At 44.6% G+C, this 18,577-nt stretch overlaps 1 protein-coding gene across 2 annotated transcripts in view; it reads left to right on the top strand.

Moving 5' to 3' along the window:
- Positions 1–18,577, top strand: part of MDGA2 (MAM domain containing glycosylphosphatidylinositol anchor 2) — a 203,449-nt gene that overhangs the window by 162,860 nt on the left and 22,012 nt on the right. For both annotated transcript variants that reach the window (XM_063159579.1, XM_063159580.1), the window contains 3 exons: positions 4,690–4,838; positions 13,487–13,664; positions 15,885–15,905. In XM_063159579.1, coding sequence (XP_063015649.1) covers positions 4,690–4,838; positions 13,487–13,664; positions 15,885–15,905 — 348 coding nt within the window. The remainder of the gene's footprint in view (positions 1–4,689; positions 4,839–13,486; positions 13,665–15,884; positions 15,906–18,577) is intronic.

Below are 18,577 nucleotides of genomic sequence, written 5' to 3'. Positions count from 1 at the left end.
TCCCACCCCAAAATCCACATCGTGCCAACCTCCAGGCTCCCAAACACGAGCTGAACTTTCTGTGTGACACAACCCAACTCCTGCTTCCATTCAAAGCTCTGGGAAGCCTCAGAGAAAACCAACAAGCCAACATCCTCACATCCCTCCCCTGGATCATATCCAGGAGCTCCAGGTCCCTCCTCTCCTTTTAGGGAAGCTGAACCAGGAAAGCCTTATCAATATGATTGCCTGGCAAAAGGTTTTGAGAATATGGAAACTATAAGCGAGACTGAAATGAAAGCAAGCTTTGAGATCCCTCAGTTACTGAACACCTGGAAAACAATGGTGTGGCCAGCTGAAGGTGATCCCCTTGTGATGGAACAACACCCTCTGCTTGCAGACAGGCCCAAGGGTCAGAGCAGACCCTGCAGCTTGGCAGAAGGGCCCAAAGAGGAGTTTTTAGGGTTTGAAATGTAACACAGTGTGGTAATGTAATGATTCTTATAGGCTGTATGTAAATGCTGTAGGATTTGTATCTTGTACTGGATTGGTTAGTGAGAATCAGAATATTCAGCACAGAAGAAATTTATGGTATTGGAACGGGAACTTCACTCTCTTATCCTCTCTTTTACCCTCTCACCCTCTCTCCCCCTCTCTTCTCTCAGCCTGCTCTGAGCTGTGTTTGGCAGCTCCAGCAGGGCCCTGCACCCAGGCCCTGTGCAATGAACCCCAAATCCCAGCAGGGCCCTGCACCCAGGCCCTGTGCAATAAACCCCAAATCCCAGCAGGGCCCTGCACCCAGGCCCTTTGCAATAAACCCCAAATCCCAGCAGGGCTCTGCACCCAGGCCCTGTGCAATAAACCCCAAATCCCAGCAGGGCCCTGCACCCAGGCCCTCTGCAATAAACCCCAAATCCCAGCAGGGCCCTGCACCCAGGCCCTTTGCAGTAAACCACAAGTTCCACGACCTGGCTGCAGAGATCTCTGATCTCCATCCTTCCTGACCGTCCCACCCCCTGGCACTCCTACACTCTCCCAAGATCCAGAGCCAAGGGATTTGGGGACAAGGGACATTTCCATGTTCCACATAACTCCCACACTTACAGAAGCCACCTCTGCTTTCCCTGTACTCCAAACCACATCCCTGCTTCCCGAAGCTTACAAGGGAAGCTCTCAGTGTTGTGCTGTTGAATTTCCAGCCTCTCCATTCCCGGGGTTGTTTTCACAGGGATTTGGGATAATGCAGCTCTTCAGGAGCCTCATTATTGCCCCAAAGGTGCCGGTGTTGTTCAAGTGCCCTTCCTGTGACAAGTGGCTCATTATGGCTCCTCTCAGTCCCCCCCAGAGATCCCATTATATCCAACAGCAGTGGGAGTGGGAAGAGGATAATTTGCATCCAGCATGAGCTTTTCCCATTATTCCCACTTCTCAGGAACAAGGAAAACAAATCGTCTCCACCGCTGCTCCCTTTTTATTCCCACTGCAGTTCCTTTTTGCCAGCAGTGGTTTTGCTTTGCTCCCTCTCCTTGGAATATTGTTGTTTGCTCCTCCACTCCGGGCTAATTCCAGGTCCTCCTTCCCCAGGCAATTGGGAAAAATATCTTGGCTAAAAGGGCTTTTTATGCTTGGGAAAGAAAAGCATAGTTGGAGAGAAAAGCTGGATCAATAGGTGCCGTGTTGCTGTTTATTCCCAGATTTTGCCTTTGTTCCTTTGCATTTGGGGGGCTTTTAAGGCATTTTTTCCTCCTCATGGCTTTTCTGCTGATGGAAATTGTCCCATTTGGAATTTGAAATGCCTCTCATCCCTCTCTATTTCCACTTTCAGGGATAGTTTTGAGGAGAAAATCCCTAAGTTCAGTGTTTGTTTTGTCACAAACTCCTGAAATCAAAGTTAAGGGAAGGGAGTAATGAGTTCATATCCCTCCCATATTCCATGTGACAGGAAGGCCATGTCTTCCCAGGTTTTTCCAGCCCTTTCCCAATTATTCCCACTGTCAAATCCCTGCAGAAGTATGAATGGAAATAGAAAGCTCTCAAGGCCTTGGATCCTGGGAATGAGGAGTTGGATCTGAACCCTTGGATCCTGGGAATGAGTGGCTGGATCCAGTTGAATCTGAACCCTTGGATCCTGGGAATGAGGGTCTGGATCTCAACCACTGGATTTTGGGAACGAGGTGTGGTTGCAGTTGAATCTCAACCTTTGGGTCCTGGAATGAAGGGATGGCTGCAGTTGGATCTCAGCCCTTGGATCCTGGGAATGAGGGGTGGCTCCAGCTGGAACCCTTGGATCTGGAAATGCCCCACTGAAGTTATTTCCTGATAATTTCTGTGTGTTTTCCCTCCTTTTCCTGATGGATGGGTGAATTCTTGGCTGGCTGAGTTATTCCCTGGCTGCCTGGTCATTCTGTGATTTTCAGTGATGCCTTATCAAGGCTGCCCTAGAGCAGGGATTTATTCAAAGCATCTCCTCCATGCATCCACCTTGGGCAGCACCAGAGCCCAGCCAGGGCTGCACCCAAGATCAACCAAAATGGCCCCAAAATGCACGGCCAGGCACGGGGTCTGTCCCTGGGATCAGTTCTGCTCCATTTGCACCTTGCAGTTCATTGTCCCATTCCAGCTTTAGCCCAGGCAGTCCCACCCTGCTTGTTTTTCTCTCTTCAGTCCCCCTTGTTTATGTAGCCACATTTCTCTTCACAGAGAAAAGCAAGGCACAATTCTGCCCAAGAATATTTCTGAGATTCACTTTCTCTGAACCTCAGAGAAAGAAAACAAAATTCTTATCATTTGCTGTGCCTGTGTTTGTGCCACAGCAGAATGCAATGTGGAGATTGTTCACCCACAGTGATGAGGTTTTGGTTGTTTGCCCTATCAGACCAGGTGTGTGTGTGTGAGTCAGGACTGAGGGTGACACACGTGAGATTTTGGGCAGTGTGAGCAGAGCTGAGCGCTTGGCAGATTCAGTTTAGATGTAATGTAATATAGTATAATATAGTATAATAAAGTAATTAATTAGCCTTCTGATAAGATGGAGTCAGATGCATCATTTTCTCCCTGCCATGGTGATACAGCAACTCTTGAGCTGGGTTTAATAAGCTCTCTGAGGCCTATAACACACCTAAGATAACTCAGCTGCTCTTGGAGGCATAAAAAATCAGCAGGATGTCTTCTGTTGTGGTGTTGAAAACAAAAAAAGTTTAATAAAAGGCAAAATAACAAACAGAGAAAAACTGAGCTAAGTGCTAACCATTCTTGCTCTTAGTAAAACCCCTCACAAAAGCGATTGCTTTCTTTTTTTCTAGTTAATTGCCCAGAAAGGACTTTTTGGCTTTTGTCCAATTTGCTCTCCTTAATTTTGAGGTGAAGTCTCCTAGGCCTATGAGATGTCTCTTCACCTAATTGAGGAGAGAAACTTGTGGGCTTCTTTCCTTTTTGAGGGGACAAAGGATATTTTTATCACTCCCTCAACAGGGAACACATTCCAATACCACGGGGGTCGTCCTGTTTTCATATGTTTGTGCTCTTGGGGCTCTAAGGACTTGCAGGGTCCCTATTGGTGGCAGCTTTAGTTCTGGAGAAATCCAGTAAAGTTTGCAAATTTCTGTTGGTGATGGAGAGGGACGGGGAGACTGACTCGGTGATCAGAATCCAATTTTATTGTGGGATACAAATGCTTATATTCTATTTTAGGGAGACTAGTAATGTGTACTACAATGATTAGGTTAAAGTCACAAACACAAACTTATGCATATAACAACACCTCTGGCTTGCAGAGTTCAATGGGATTTTCTTTTTCCTGTAAATCCGTTTGATTTAATCTTCTTGCAATCCAGGTCTAATTTTCAAAGTTCCCTTTGCTTTTGCCAAGGCATCATCCTGTTATCAAATCTCTTATGAGAACCAGGTCCAAAGTCCATCATCCGTCCCGTGTCCCCCAACATTCCAACAAATTTCAAGCTTGGCACTGCCCTATCGGGCAGGGCAAGTGGCCACAAATGGAGGCCATTTTCCATGGGAAAAGAAGTCATTTCCCCAGGGTCTGGGTGTCAGATTAAAAGTGGTGTTTGTGGCTTTAAGGACTTGCAGGGTCCTCATTGCTGGCAACTTTAGTTTTGAGGAATTCAGCAAAGTTTGCAAATTTCTCGCTTGGCATCACAGAGGCAGTCAGGGCGGGTGGCCACAAACGGAGGCTATTTTCCGTGGGACAAAGAAGTCATTTCCCCAGGGTCTGCGGATCAGATGAAAGGTGGCCTGTGGGGCTCTAAGGACTTGCAGGATCCTAGCTGAGGGCAACTTTAGTTTTGGAGAATTCAGCAAAGTTTGCAAATTTAACGCATGGAATGTCGCAGTCAGACATTGCGAGTGGCCACAACCAGAGACCATTTTCCATGGGAAAAAGAAGTAATTTCCCCAGGGTCTGGGGATCGGATGAAAGGTGGCCTTTGGGGCTCTAAGGACTTGCAGGGTCCTCGCTGCTGCAGGCAGCTTTAGTTTAGGGCCTGAGATTTGGATCATTTGTCCTTGGTGCCCAGCTGGAGCAGGAATTGTTTTGTCTCCCTGCTCTGTGCACAGAGCTCAGAACTGCACCTCATCAGAACCATCCCCTGATATGGAGCCCAGACCCTCACACTAAAGCAGCACAGAATGTGAAAAATAGAAAAGCTCAAACCTGAGGCATCAGTGCTTTCCCTAATTCCATCTTTTCCCCAGGAAAAGCCTACGCCCCGGAGTTCTACTACGACACGTACAACCCGCTGTGGCAGAACAGGCCGCGGGTCTACTCCTACAGCCTGCAGTGGACGCAGATGAACCCCAGCGCCGTGGATCGGATCCTGGCCTATCGCCTGGGCATCCGCCAGGTGAGACGGGACCACTGCACGGGGGGTGTGCATCTGGGGCCTCGGGGCTCTGGGACAACGGCTGGGCTGGTAGGGAAATCTGCTGTATTTTACTTTATTTTACTTTATTTTATTTTATTTTATTTTATTTTATTTTATTTTATTTTATTTTATTTTATTTTATTTTATTTTGTTTGGTTTTATTTTATTTTAAAAATTTATTTTATTTTACTTTATTGTATTTTGTTTTATTTTATTTTGTTTTATTTTATTCCATTCCATTCCGTTCCATTCCATTCCATTCCATTCCATTCAATTCCATTCCATTCCATTCCATTCCATGTTATTTTACATGAATTATTTTTTGTTTCATTTAATTTTATGTTATTTTATTTTGCTTCGATGTATTTTATTTTCCTATTGAAACTTCATTTTATTTCATTTTACTTTTTTATTTTTTAATTTTATTTTATTCTACCTTTGTTCTATCTTATAGTATTTCACTTTATTTTTATATTTTTTTACTTTTTTCTTTATTCTATTTTTATCTTATTTTATTTAAATTAGTTTTATTTTATATTTTTATTTTATTTTAATTTTTTGTATTTCATTGCATTTCATTTCACTTCATTTCACTTCATTTTAATTTAATTTAATGTAGTTTAATTTAATTTAATTGTATTTTATTTTACTTCATTTTTATTCAATTTAATTTTATTTTACTTTATAAACTTCCTTTTATTTCATTTTACTTTCTATGTTTTTATATTATTTTATTTTATTATACCTTAAGTTTTATTTTATTTTACTTTATTCTTTTTTTTATTTTATATTTTATTTTATTTTATTTTACTTCATTTTAATTAATTTTTTCCCCCAGTCCATTTCCACAACCCCTCCTCCTCCAAGTCATCCTTCTCCATTTGCCTCCTTCCTTGGGAGCATCCAGCTGATAATTTTCAGGAATTTTGCCAGCCTCCCACTGAGTTTTTCCTTCAAATAATCCCCCAACAGATTGATCCCAAAAATCTTTCTTTGGATATGCAGCACCTGGAATAATAATTTGGGTGGGAATTGAGTGGAAGGATCCCAGTGGATTTTGCAGAGGGATATTTTGAAAAATATAAGGAAGAAAATCCTTTTTTATCCCACAGATTTCCCACTAGGATGAGCTTTGGAAAACAAATCCTCAACTTTAGCATTTTGTTTACTGGGACTTTGTCTTGGGCAACTTCCCTGGAAGTTGTGGAGCTCCTGGGACACGCCCAGGGAAGGGCTCTGGTGCCTGATGGGGCTGGAGCTGGGATCTTCCTGAATCCCAGAAACTGGAGATGAAATCGGGGGATTGTCCGAACCCAGGACATTGCTATGATTGCCCTGGGGCACTCCAGACCCTGGCAGGGGCTCAGAGACCTTGGCACGCAGTCACAGACACCTGTGCCTTTGATTTTAGCCCATGGAAACAATTCCCAGCTTTGTGTGAGGAGTTACCAGCCACAAGGGTTTGAGTAGAATGACAGTGAATTTATCACAGGGTGAAAATGGAGAATTTTGGTGTTTTAGAATGGGGGTTCAGGGGGCAAGATGGAGGAATGTGGGCATGTCCTGTCCTTCACCTCCTTCTTCTTGTCCTCCATTCCCTGCTGTGATGGTGGCACTTCTGGATTGGTTTAGAGTAGAGACAGACTGTCTGACATAGGTGATAGGTATTGGAAAATTATTATAAATAAAGTACATGTAGATTTTAGTATAAAAAGCCAGCATCATCCCAAGGGGGTCAGTGTGCCACAACCCGACTGTTTCGGTTTGGAAAGCCAGGTGCCTGCTAAGGAAGGCAGGAGCCTCCCCTGAAATGGAGAAAATGAACCCTCCCCACCCCTCTGAATTGCTATAAATTTGAAATTAAGTGGCTCTCGGCCAAAAAATATGGGAGCAGGAATAAGAGTTCTTTAATAGGGAAGAAAATGAAAGGATAAAATAAACAATGCAGTACATTGGAACAACACTGCCAGAGTCAGAACCCAACCTGACACCCTGTGGGTCAGGCTGTTGGCAGCAGTCCCATTGGAATTGTGGCTCAGCCCTCCTGCAGTGTCAGGGTGGTTCTGCTGGAGCAGGGATCCTGGAGAAGGGTGCAGTCTCTGCCTCTGGAGATCCAGGGGAAGGAGAGGCAGCTGCTGTTCCTCTGGGAAATAAAAAATACCAAAAGTTTTCTTCAGAACTAGTCACAAAAATTACAATTCTAGCAATTAATTCAGTGAGAGAAGAGAGTTGGAACTCCACATTTTTATTGGCATATTCTTCATGTTGTTCCCATAAAGGATTTTAATTTTTCTCCTCCAAGGGAATATTTTCTGTCCCAAAGATTTCCCTGCATGCATTGATTTGGGAAATCTAAAGAGGCTTTGGTTTTTTTGTGGAATGAGGGAGAAAAAGTTTGGCCAAAAAAAAAAAAGAGATTGTGACATGCAGGGACACGTTTTTCATTGATGTTCCTGGCACTGGGAAATTAAATTAGAACAGGAATGGTTGTGATTCCCAATTTCCACTTTTCAGGGCTGATTCCTCCCGTGCTGCTTCTTCACAGCTCTGAGGCTGCATTTGCAAACAGCAAGGTGAGGTTTGGACCAGATCTGCTCCTGCCCACTTAAAACAGGTTCTAAGCTTCAGGTGGATCAGGGAAATATTTATGGATCATGCTGAAAATTAAATTTTTGCTGATTTTGACTTAAGGAGTTCAGAGCTGGGAGTTGAACCTCCTGTGAGGAAAGGCTGGAAGAGCTGGGAATGTTCTCCTGGAGAGGAGAAGGCTCCAGGCAGAGCTCAGAGCCCCTGCCAGGGCCTGAAGGGGCTCCAGGAGAGCTGCAGAGGGACTGGGGACAAGGCATGGAGGGACAGGAGCCAGGGAATGGCTCCCAGTGCCAGAGGGCAGGGATGGATGGGAGATTGGGAACTGGGAATTCCTGGCTGGGCTGGAATTGCCAGAGCAGCTGTGGCTGCCCCTGGATCCCTGGCAGTGCCCAAGGCCAGGCTGGACATTGGGACAGTGGGAGGTGTCCCTGCCCATCCAGGATGGGATGTAAGGTCCCCTCAAATGTCCATGGGGAATATGCCGTAAAATTCACATGTGACGCCATCAGAATCCCAGGTCTGGATCCTAGAGCAGCTCAGGAGGTTCCAAATCCTCCTGAGTGGAGCATTGATGGAAAATGGAGTGTGGAGCACAGGGAATTTCCATTCCTCGGGGCACTGCTGAGCACAGCCCATCATCTGGAGCTGAAGGATGAAGACAACCTCGGTGTCCCATCAGGGGAACCGCCTGGATTGGGTCACCCTCAGCTTCCTTGGGAATGTGCCAAGACATTCCTGCACAGAAGGGACATTTTCCCATCTCCTTAAGAGACCTCTGAAGAATTTTCCAACAGTAATGCGTTTCATGGATGTATTTTTGCATTTCAATGATGCATTTTTTGATATGGCTTTGGAATCAGTGACCCAGGTTCTTCCACGTTTTTTTCCTTTCCCAAGCATCCCTGTGTGTATTCCCTGGCCAGTCTTTGACACTGCAGAAATTGATTTTATTAAGTCTTCAATCATGGAATATTTAGGTTGGAAAAGCTCTCTCAGACCAGCAAATCCAATCTGCGTCCCCAAGTGCCACATCCACACTTCCAGGATGGCAACTCCAGCACTTCCCTGGGCTGAAGTTCCAAGAAAATGTTTTCCAAGCATGTAAAAAATGGTCCCAAATGTCCCTCAGAAGGTTTCTCTACTCCTGGGAGTTTATCGACCCGGACAAAACCACTTTCGAACCTTCCCTTCCAGCTCCTGCCTCACGGAGCTCAGTTTGGAGCAGCTGTGAATGTACTTGTGTTATTCCAGGAGCTTCACCTGGAGATCCCAGAGCAACTCCATTCCCGCAGCTGCTCCAACCACCTCTGGCACTACACGGAGATGTTCCCTTCCCACACTTTGCCTGTCCCCAAAGCCACATTCCCATTTCTTCCCCAATAAAGGACAATGTTTAGTGACTCGCAGCATTCAAGCAGGTGTCCCCAGCTCTCTGATATTTCCTGTCAGCAGGATGAAAGCAAATGGAACCAGGAAGATATATCCTTGTGCTTTTCCAGGAGCTTTACCTGGAGATTCTGGAGCGGCTCCATTCCTCCAGCTGCTCCCACCACCTCTGGCTCCCTCTGGCACCACATGGAGATGTTCCCTTCCCACACTTTTCCTGTCCCCAAAGCCACAATCCCATTTCTTCCAACGTTTAGTGACTCCCAGCATCCGAGCAGGGCCAGGTGGGCGCCTCTGGCTCTGATATTTCCTGTCAGCAGGATGAAAGCAAATGGAACCAGGGAGACTTTTCCAGAGCAGCCAGCAAGGGCGTGCAGCTCTGATCTCCGCGGTAGCTGCTCTCAGCAGGTGACAGCGGGTGACAGCCGCGTCCCCGCAGCCACGGTGACCTAGAAAAGGAGCGGTTCCGCTGTGAAGGAGTCATAAAAATTCAGCTGGTCCCTGTAAACCAGAGAGCAGCTTGTTCCAGCTTGTTACATAAAAGATTCAAGCTCCCACCTTTCCTTTATTCCCAGCCTCAGGAGCCTGCGGTGTCTGTGGGTTGGGAATGAGGATCTCTTCAAACAGCCCGGAGCAGGGCACGGCTCTGGTGCTTCCTCCTGGTCACCCTTTGGATTTGAGTGGATTTTTGACTTCTGCTGTCACTCAGCAGTGGGCAGGGACAGGTGGATGCAAATATCCTGGGAAAGGTTCCTGGGAAGGCTGAGCAGTCACTGCCTGAAAACAGAGATGGGAATTTTCTGCCCATGGCACTTGGGAATTTTAGTTTCTAGAAAAAAGGGGGAAAAGAGATTTTTTTTTAATGGATGTATCTCACAAAGCCAATTACATACATGATAAATGTTGTAAAGTAATGAAATAATATAAATGAATGGGAGGAGCAAGTCCAGGAGGATTGTTGATATAATCCTGCAAGAAGAAATTCGATTACATGCCCAGGATTGTTCTCCTGGATTAGGAATGGTTTAATTGGGAAAGACTGTGCCCACTGTTGAATGGGCTTCAGAGCAGAAAAGGCAGTGAAAGAGCTTTGTCAGGCAGCTGGAATATCATCATGGAATATCCTGAGCTGGAGGCATCCCAAGGATCATCCAGCCCAACTCTTTCCCTGCCCAGACCCACAACAATCCCACCCTGGGCATCCCTGGAAGCTCCTGGAGCTCTGGCAGCCTCGGGGCCGTGCCCGTTCCCTGGGGAGCTGTTCCAGTGCTGATTCCACCCTCTGGGGGAGGAATTTTTCCTGAAATTCATCCTAAACCTCCCTTAGAATGTCTGAATTTCCCCCTGTCCTGTTGCTGTTCCCTGGGAGCAGAGCCCAACTCCCACTTGGGACACTTTTGGATCAGTTTGTCCCTGGCTCAGGCCAAGGCTCACCTGCCCAGTCTGGGCTGTGTTGGAGCTGTTGGTCCCTGTTGGATCCACAGGAACTGGGAACCTCCTCTGTAGGAGAGCAGGGAGGCAGGACCAGCTCCACACGGAAACACAGCCAGGGTTTGGGGTTCTGCTGCTTGTGAAAATATTAATTAAAGAGAGAAATGAGGGAAAATGAGGGGAATTGTGTGAGGAGCAGCTGAGGGCATTGGGATGGTGCAGCTGGAGAAGAGGAGACTGAGGGGAGACCTTGCTGTGGTCTTCAACATCCTCCTGAGGGCTGCTCCAATTTCCATTCCCTGGGACAGGGACGGGACCCAGGGAATGGGCAGGGAACTTTTAGGGTGGATTTTAGGAAAGGGTGAAGTCAGAGGGTGAAGTCAGCACTGGAAGAGCTTCCCAGGGAATGGGCATGGCCTGAGGCTGTCAGAGCTCCAGGAGGGTTTGGACAACACCCTCAGGGATGGCCAGGGTGGGATCGCTGGGGGTCTGGAGCTGCACTGGATGATCCTTGGGATCCCTTCCCACTCAGGATATTCCAGGATTCCCTGATTCTCTGCCAGCAAGAACAGACCATCCTTCACAACTTGCCTGAATCCCAGACATTTGTCACCGAGTCATTCCAAATCCATCCTTAGGAATGAAGATGATACAGGAGCCACACCTCAATTTAATAGAAACCTGGATAACTCTGATTATATTCCAGTCAGAATTATGAAAGAAAAGCAGGAATAACACAAACACTCCCTAGGAATTTTCCCCCTGTGATGTGCAAATGGAATATTTGTCCATGAACTGAACAGCCCAATTTTAGATGTAAAACTTCCAAAGAAATCTCTTATTTTTTAAGGAAAATCAATCTGTGAGGTTAGAAAAGGCAAAGAAATAACTTTAAACACTGACACAGTTTTTTATGGAGTATCCAATGGATTAGTTGACTTTGTCATTAATTTTTTTGTCTTCAATTAACGTCATTAATTAAAGATATTTTGTCCAGCTAGAGGAGTCAGTGAAGGAATTTCTGCTGGAAATCAATAGGCCATGAACAACAGAGTGAGGAGCTGTTTATTTTTTATGAACATATCTGAGCACACAACGAATCAATCTTTAATCATCCCAGAAGATCAACTCCTCAGGAGATCCAGAATTCCAAGGCTTTAAGAGAATAGAGTTTTCCAACAAAAACCATGGAATAAACCTCCTTTTATTGGTGTAAATAAAATAAAAAAGCACTCCATAAAATAAAAGAGTACCACATAAATACAATAAAAAACACCAGGGTGGTTCCAACCTTCTGGAATGAAAATCTGCCCCATTTACAGCCCCTTTTTCTTTTCTGTCTCCCTTGGGAACAAAGATTCCTAAACATTCCAAGGAAAAAAGGAGTCCTGTCCCAGACAAACTTTCAGTGCTCCAAGTTGCCAGAGTGTGGATATTCTCTGCTTAATTAATTACAGGATAATGGAAAAAATGCTCCAGGATTGCTTCCATTTTTCCTCAGAGCTTCATAAATATTCCCAAACCACTGGAAAATTGTTATTCCAGCTTGGTCAAAGTCAATTCCTCACTGTTGGAAAACTGTAATTCCAGCTTGGCCAGAGGTTATTCCCCACCTGATTTTCATCCTTATCTTTGTGAGAAAATGGCTTTGATTATGAGACTTTCTTGCTTTCAAAAATTCCTTTTCAAACCAAATCCTGGTTCTAATGGATATTCCAGCTCTGGACACAGGGATTGAGGTACAGGGTTGTGTTTCATGGTTGTTCCTTGTGGATTTTCTCTTGGAAGCCTCAATCTTGGCTTTTTCATGGAAAAAAAGCACAGGCTCAACGTTAGGGATGGGCTGAACAGGGAATTTTGGGAAGTGGTGATGAGGATTTGACTCTTTCCCATCCTGGGGAGCCAAGGTGATTCCCAGATCTCCAAGGGAAACAGTCTTGGATGCTTCCAGCTTGAAATTAGCTCAGTGCTGGGAGTTTCCAGCACCCCAAGGCATTGTAGGAATTAAATCCTACTTTTAGGGTGTCCTGAGCTCCGTTTATTTTCAATTATTTTCATATTTTTCATCCCAGGCTGTTGGTGTTCCCAAAGTTTAGGAAGCAGCTTCTGGGATTATAGCTCCATTTCTAATGCTGGATTGGTTTTACAAGTGAGAAAACCAAAGCTGGGTGTGGCAGATCACATCAATATATTTATATATTTATTATTTATGTATTTGCTTTTATATGTTTGTATTTTGATGTATTTATACATTTATTGCATATTTTTATATTTGTTTTTATTTGTATATTTTATTTTTGGATAATCTATATATCTGTAGCTTTATTTATTTATTTATTTACTTATTTTAATATATTTATTTATTCCACCGCAGAGCTAGAAAATGAGGGTTATTTTCCATCCAACAGAGAGAAAATTTTCTGTTGTTTTGGATTTTTTTTTTCCTCTGGTTTCCATGGTGAAAAATAAGGATTAGACCAGAGCTAGTGTTGATTGCGAGGGAAAAAAAAAGTCAAAATCTGTGTTGTTTCCTATGGAGAAATATCAATATCCAACCCTGGTTTTGGAGGGATAATCCTGAAAGGAAAAATGTAATTGTTTTCCTTTCTGAAAGGAGAAAATGATGGAGATTTTATTGCTTCTGGAAAGAAGGGCAAGAATTCAAAGCAGAGGCTGAATTTGATAGGAATTAATGTCTGTTTTGGGTAATTGCAAATTTTCCTTGTTAATTATTGAAATTCTTTGGGAAATCTCTGTTTCTGTGGTTCCTTATCCAAAGATGAGGTGGAATAGGGAATATTTTAATATTTGTCCTACAGTGTTCATAGATATCATTGACATAATGACATAAAACTTGGCTTTAAAATCTTAATTTTATTTATTTTTTAAAACTTTATCACCACAAACTGGCCCTTGCTCCTTGGCTGTGTAGTCCCTGCCTGATGAGCATCCCAAATCCTCAGGAACTGGGGGAACTCCTGCCCCAAAACACATCCAAGTGGGCCATTGGACCTCTGGAAGAAACATTCCCAATTTTTTGGTGTGGTTTGTTACAGAAACACTCCATGGTGGGACAGTTCAAGAAGTTCACCCCTTGTTGAATTCTGTGTTGTATTCCTCGTTGATTCTTCTGGAATTTTGAAGGCTTCCCAGGTCTCCTCTGCTTTCTAAGGTGAAACCAAATCCCAAAATGTCTGACTTTTGGGTTTTTTGGATTGCAGGCCGGCCAGCAGCGCTGGTGGGAGCAGGAGATCACGGTGAACGGGAACATCCAGAAGGGGGAATTGATCACCTACAACCTGACGGAGCTCATCAAGCCCGAGGCCTACGAGGTCCGCCTGACGCCCATCACCCGGTTTGGGGAGGGGGACTCCACCATCCGGGTCATCAAATACAGCGGTGAGGACCCCAGACCCAAGGAAAAGGAGGTTGGGAATGCTCTGGGTCATCTGGAATGGCGTCGCTGTTCCCAGCCTTGGGATAATGTCAGGAGCACGCTCGTGAGTGTGGTCACCAAAGGGAAGGGGAGAAATGGGAAGAGAGGAAAATCGCAGCCTCTCACAGCAACAAAAATGCCCAACCAAAATAATTCTGAACAGCCAAACCCCAAAATCCCATCCATTTTTCCTGTGGGAAATTAAGAAAAGTTGGAATAAATTAATACCAACTTCATGAAATTGGAGATTTCAAGTTGATCCTTGATGAGTTTTGAAGAAAAATCTACAAAGGTTTTATTTTTTTTTTTCCCAGGACAAACAGTTTTTATTTTAATGTGAATTATTGTCTTTAAAAAAAGTGACTGTGCTCCTATGCAAGATTATAAAACCTATAAATTTATATAACAAATAATGGAAGGGCTTTATAATTTTCCCGTGTCATGAGTGTGGTCATCCCAAAAGGAAGGGGAGAAACTGGGAGAGAGGAAAATCTTTACCTCTCATAACAACAAAATCAGCCAAACAAAACAATTCTGAACAGCCAAACCCCAAAATCCCATCCAATTTTTCTGTGGGAAATAAGAAAAAAATTGAATAAATGAATGCCAGCTTCATCAAACAGCATATTTAGAGTTGATTCGTGTTTTGAAGGATGAGTTTTGAAGAAAAATCTGCAAACAAAGTTGGTTTTTTCCCCCAGAATGAGCAGTTTTTATTTTAATGTGAATTATTGTCTTTAAAAAAACAGCGACTGTTTGTAGTCCTTTGCAAGATTATATAATCTATAAATTTATATAAGGAATAATGGAAGGGCTCTATAAATTTCCCTCTAAAAGGTCACTCTGACAAAGATTAATCCACTTACATTTAAAAAGAAAACCACAATATCCATACATCCTATTTACCCAGAAATTCAATCCTCTGTTAAATCCATCCAAATTCCTATTTTTTGGGTGTTTATTTAATGAATAATTGAATTTCTTTTTGTTTGTTTGTTTTTGTGCTTTAAAAATTGCAATGAATGAGCAAGAAGGACCTTAAAGAGGAGGTTGAAGGATCCCTAAATGTGACACTTCCATAATTCCTTGTTTACCACCATCTTCCTGCCACAAAATTATCACCAAAATGATAAAAAACTTCCCCTAAACCCATCCCATTCCCATCCCAAACTGCTCCAGGATCCCTCAACCTCCTTTACACGTTGTCCTGCAGCTGCGCTGCTCCAAAATTGGGATTTTTGTGGGTTTTTTTCTGGTTGTTTTGGAGGGCTTTTTCCCCCCAGGTTTATGATGCTGAATAAATTCAGCTTAACCACCTTCATTTTCTTGTCTGCTTTTGTGCCTGGGTGTGACACAGAGCGTTGGTTTTGCTCTGCTGGGAACAATCCAAACCGTGTGACTCGAGGTGACACCTGATGAGATTTTCCATCCAAAGCCCTGCATTTAGTTACAAATCAAGCCTCAGTCAATGCAGCTGCCAGCGAGTGCAGCTAATTCCAGGTTCAATCACTCAAGGATCCTGTAAAATTGAGGTTTTTTTTGAGAATCAGGGGTAATTTGTAGGTAAAAGATGTAAAGATTGAGTTTCTCGGGGAGATGACACTGGAGCAAATCACTGCTCGTGTTTCAGGTAAAGTGGGGCTGATTCAGAGCTGGTGTGGAAAATCTAGATTGAATTTGGGATTTTGCTGAATCTTAGGCTGGGTTTAAAGCAAGGAAGGGCAGCAGGAAAACCTGGAGTGATGCTCTGGCATTGTCAGATGTCCCCGTTAATTGGAGATTAAATTTAATTTTGGATTTTCTGTGGTTAAAATTCAATTCCAGCCCTGAGTTCAGACTCCTTCTGCTTCGCACGTGTGTGGGGCTCTGGCAGAGGGGTCTTTTCCTAAATCATCCATCATCAAAATTCTCCTTCTGCAAACAGACCCACAGAATGATCCCTCCTTCAATCCCATTGCCAAGTTTTAGCTTTGCACAGATTCCTCTGGATTAACCTGGGAAACCATTCCCAGGCTTAGGATATTGTGGACATTGTGAAGGTTTGGATTTCATTCTCTTCCAGCCTCTTAAGGTGGAAAGTAGATGAATTTCAATATTCAGCAAGGGGAAATTTAGGATAATCGGAATATTGATGAATCAGAAATTTTTCTTTGCAATAATTTTATTTTCCCTCTGTTTTCCAGCTCCGGTTAATCCACATCTCCGTAAGTATTTAAAATATTTATTATTTCATCTTCCATGCCGTGAAGAACAGTCTTTGCATTGGCTGTCCCTCATAGCTGAAAAGTAAATTTGAAGTATTTTACTCCCAGTTGAAAAGTAAATTGGAAGTATTTATTATTTTATCTCCCATGCCATGAAGAACACTCCTTGCATTGGTTGTCTGTCACAGTTCAAAAGTAAATTTGAAGTATTTTTCTTCCAGTTGAAAAGTAAATTTGAAGTATTTTTCTTTCAGTTGAAAATTGAATTTGAAGTATTTTACTTCCAGTTGAAAATTAAATTTGAAGTATTTTACTTCCAGTTGCAGCCCATGTGTAGCAGAAACCACCTGAAGGTGTCATTTGGGATTCCTCTTGTTCCAGCAAGGATAAAGGAAGGACAATCACAGCTCCAGCTCATCTCTCTCATTGCCCCAGAGAGTTCATCCAAAGGAAAATATTCATGGGTTGAAGTTCAGATCCAGCTGTGGTGGAGCAGCTCAGGAGCTGTTGGGGATGCCTTGGGGAATCATGGAAGGGCAGGGACACCTCCCGCTGTCCCAGGCTGTTCCAAACTCCAATGTCCAACCTGGCCTAGGACCCCTCCAGGGATCCAGGGGCAGCCTCAGCTGCTCTGGCAACTCCAGCCCAGCCAGGAATTCCCAATATCCCACCTAAATCCACCCTCCTTCCTCTTCAAGCCATTCCCTGCGTCCTGTTCCCCCATGCCTTGTCCCCAGTCCTTCTCCAGCTCTCCTGATGCCCCTTCAGGCTCTGGAAGGTTCTCTAAGGTCTCCCCAGAGCCTTCCTTGTGGTTCTTGAGTTATTTCCGTGTTTTTTAGGGCAGATGGAAACCAAAAAGAAGGAAGTCCTTCCCCACAGAGATCCAGGAATCACAGAATCATTGCACAGAGAAATGGGGAGAGCCCAAGAGGATCTTGGTCCTCCCCAAATTCTCGGGACACTCAGGCATGACTGGGAATGCAAACTCTGACACAGGGGTGTCCCAGGCTGGAAATGTCAAAGTCACACTTTGTTCTTCCACTTTTCCATGGGCACCAAATCCCTGCAAACATCCAGGCAGGAGACTGGGCTGGAGATTTGGCACATCCCAGTAAAACCACCCTGTTCCCACAGTCCCACATCTCCCTATTCCATCATGTTCTCCCAAACCCCAACAAATCCATTTTTTCTGTCACAACATATTTTTGTTTTTAATAACACATCCCAAATTATTCCCTACATAAGGAATGAGGTCCAATCTCCCATTTTTCCTGCTGCAAGGTGGAGTCATCAGGCAAGGAGCAGGCCCTGCTCCATCCCTCAGACTCAACTTCAAGCCTTTGTGTAAATTTTAAACTTATTTGCAGAAGATCTTGTCCAACATGTTAATAATTAAGCAGGGCTTAGCTCAAAACTGCCGGGAGCTGCAGGAACCTCTCCCATGGAGCCTTAACGAGCAGGGAATGAGACTCTTGCTAATTAATATATTAAATCTAGTCTCTGATGGGAAGAAAAATACAATCCCAAGTGCTTCATGCTCCTCTAGGATTTTAAGATCTCGAACTAATTTTCCAAGAGTCTTGTAGGATCATGATGGAATGTGGGTGTCATCCAAATGGGAATAAGGAATGTGTTGGCTCAAGGGAAGGACTGGAAAGTTTTTCCACCAAAGCTGCAGGGTCCCCAGGGCCACTCCTTTCAGGTGCCCAAAGCCACGGTAGAATTCTGCTTTGTTTGTTTTCCCTGAGGACTTTTTGACTGGAATCCCTTGGTAGGAAAGAAATCCCGGTCTGTATCCCATCCCTATTCCCCAAGGCCACCACTGCCCCCCATGGCCCCAAGTGCCACCTCCACATGGCTTGGAATCCCTCAGGGATGGGCACTGCAACCCTCCGTGGACATTGCCAAGGCCTGAGCCCCCTTTCCATGAAGGAATTTTCCCTGATATCCAATTTAAGCCTCTCCTGGCCCAGCCTGAGGCCGTTCCCTCTCCTCCTGTCCCTGTGTCCCCTCCTGGCAGGAGCTGTGCAGAGCCACAGGGGCCCCTGAGCCTCCTTTGCTCCAGGTGAGCCCTGCCCAGCTCCTCAGGGATTCTGCAGCCCCTGCCCAGCTCCTCAGGGATTCTGCAGCCCCTGCCCAGCTCCTCAGGGATTCTGCAGCCCCTGCCCAGCTCCTCAGGGATTCTGCAGCCCCTTCCCAGCTCCTCAGGGATTCTGCAGCCCCTGCCCAGCTCCTCAGGGATTCTGCAGCCCCTGCCCAGCTCCTCAGGGATTCTGCAGTGCCTTCCCAGCTCCCTCAGCTCCTCCTGGGGCTCCAGATCCTTCCCCAGTTCCCTTGTCTGCGCTTCCTATAAAATCCCTGTTGTCCCTAAACCCGTTGGGCAGATTTCTGGTTTTATTTATGTGAACAAAGACGAGGAGCTGTATCCAACCAGGACAAGATTCCTGACTGGAAACTGAAGTCATGCTCTTCCTGCTTCAATTCTGGAATAATCCCATCCCCTAAATCCTGCCTTTTGATGCAATCCCCACAAAAAGCATCAAAAGATTTCAACTCTGAGGTGGAGCCTCACTTCTCCACTTCATTTTTTACCACCTAACAGAAACCATTTAATGTAAACCAGAAGGATTTTAGATCAATTTGTACAATTAGAGGTCACCCCTGAATAACAG

This window comes from Melospiza melodia, chromosome 6 (genome assembly GCF_035770615.1).
Source record: "Melospiza melodia melodia isolate bMelMel2 chromosome 6, bMelMel2.pri, whole genome shotgun sequence".
NCBI lineage: Eukaryota > Metazoa > Chordata > Aves > Passeriformes > Passerellidae > Melospiza > Melospiza melodia.
Note: the sequence above shows the minus strand (reverse complement) of the source record. Positions and strands in the feature narration are given on the sequence as shown.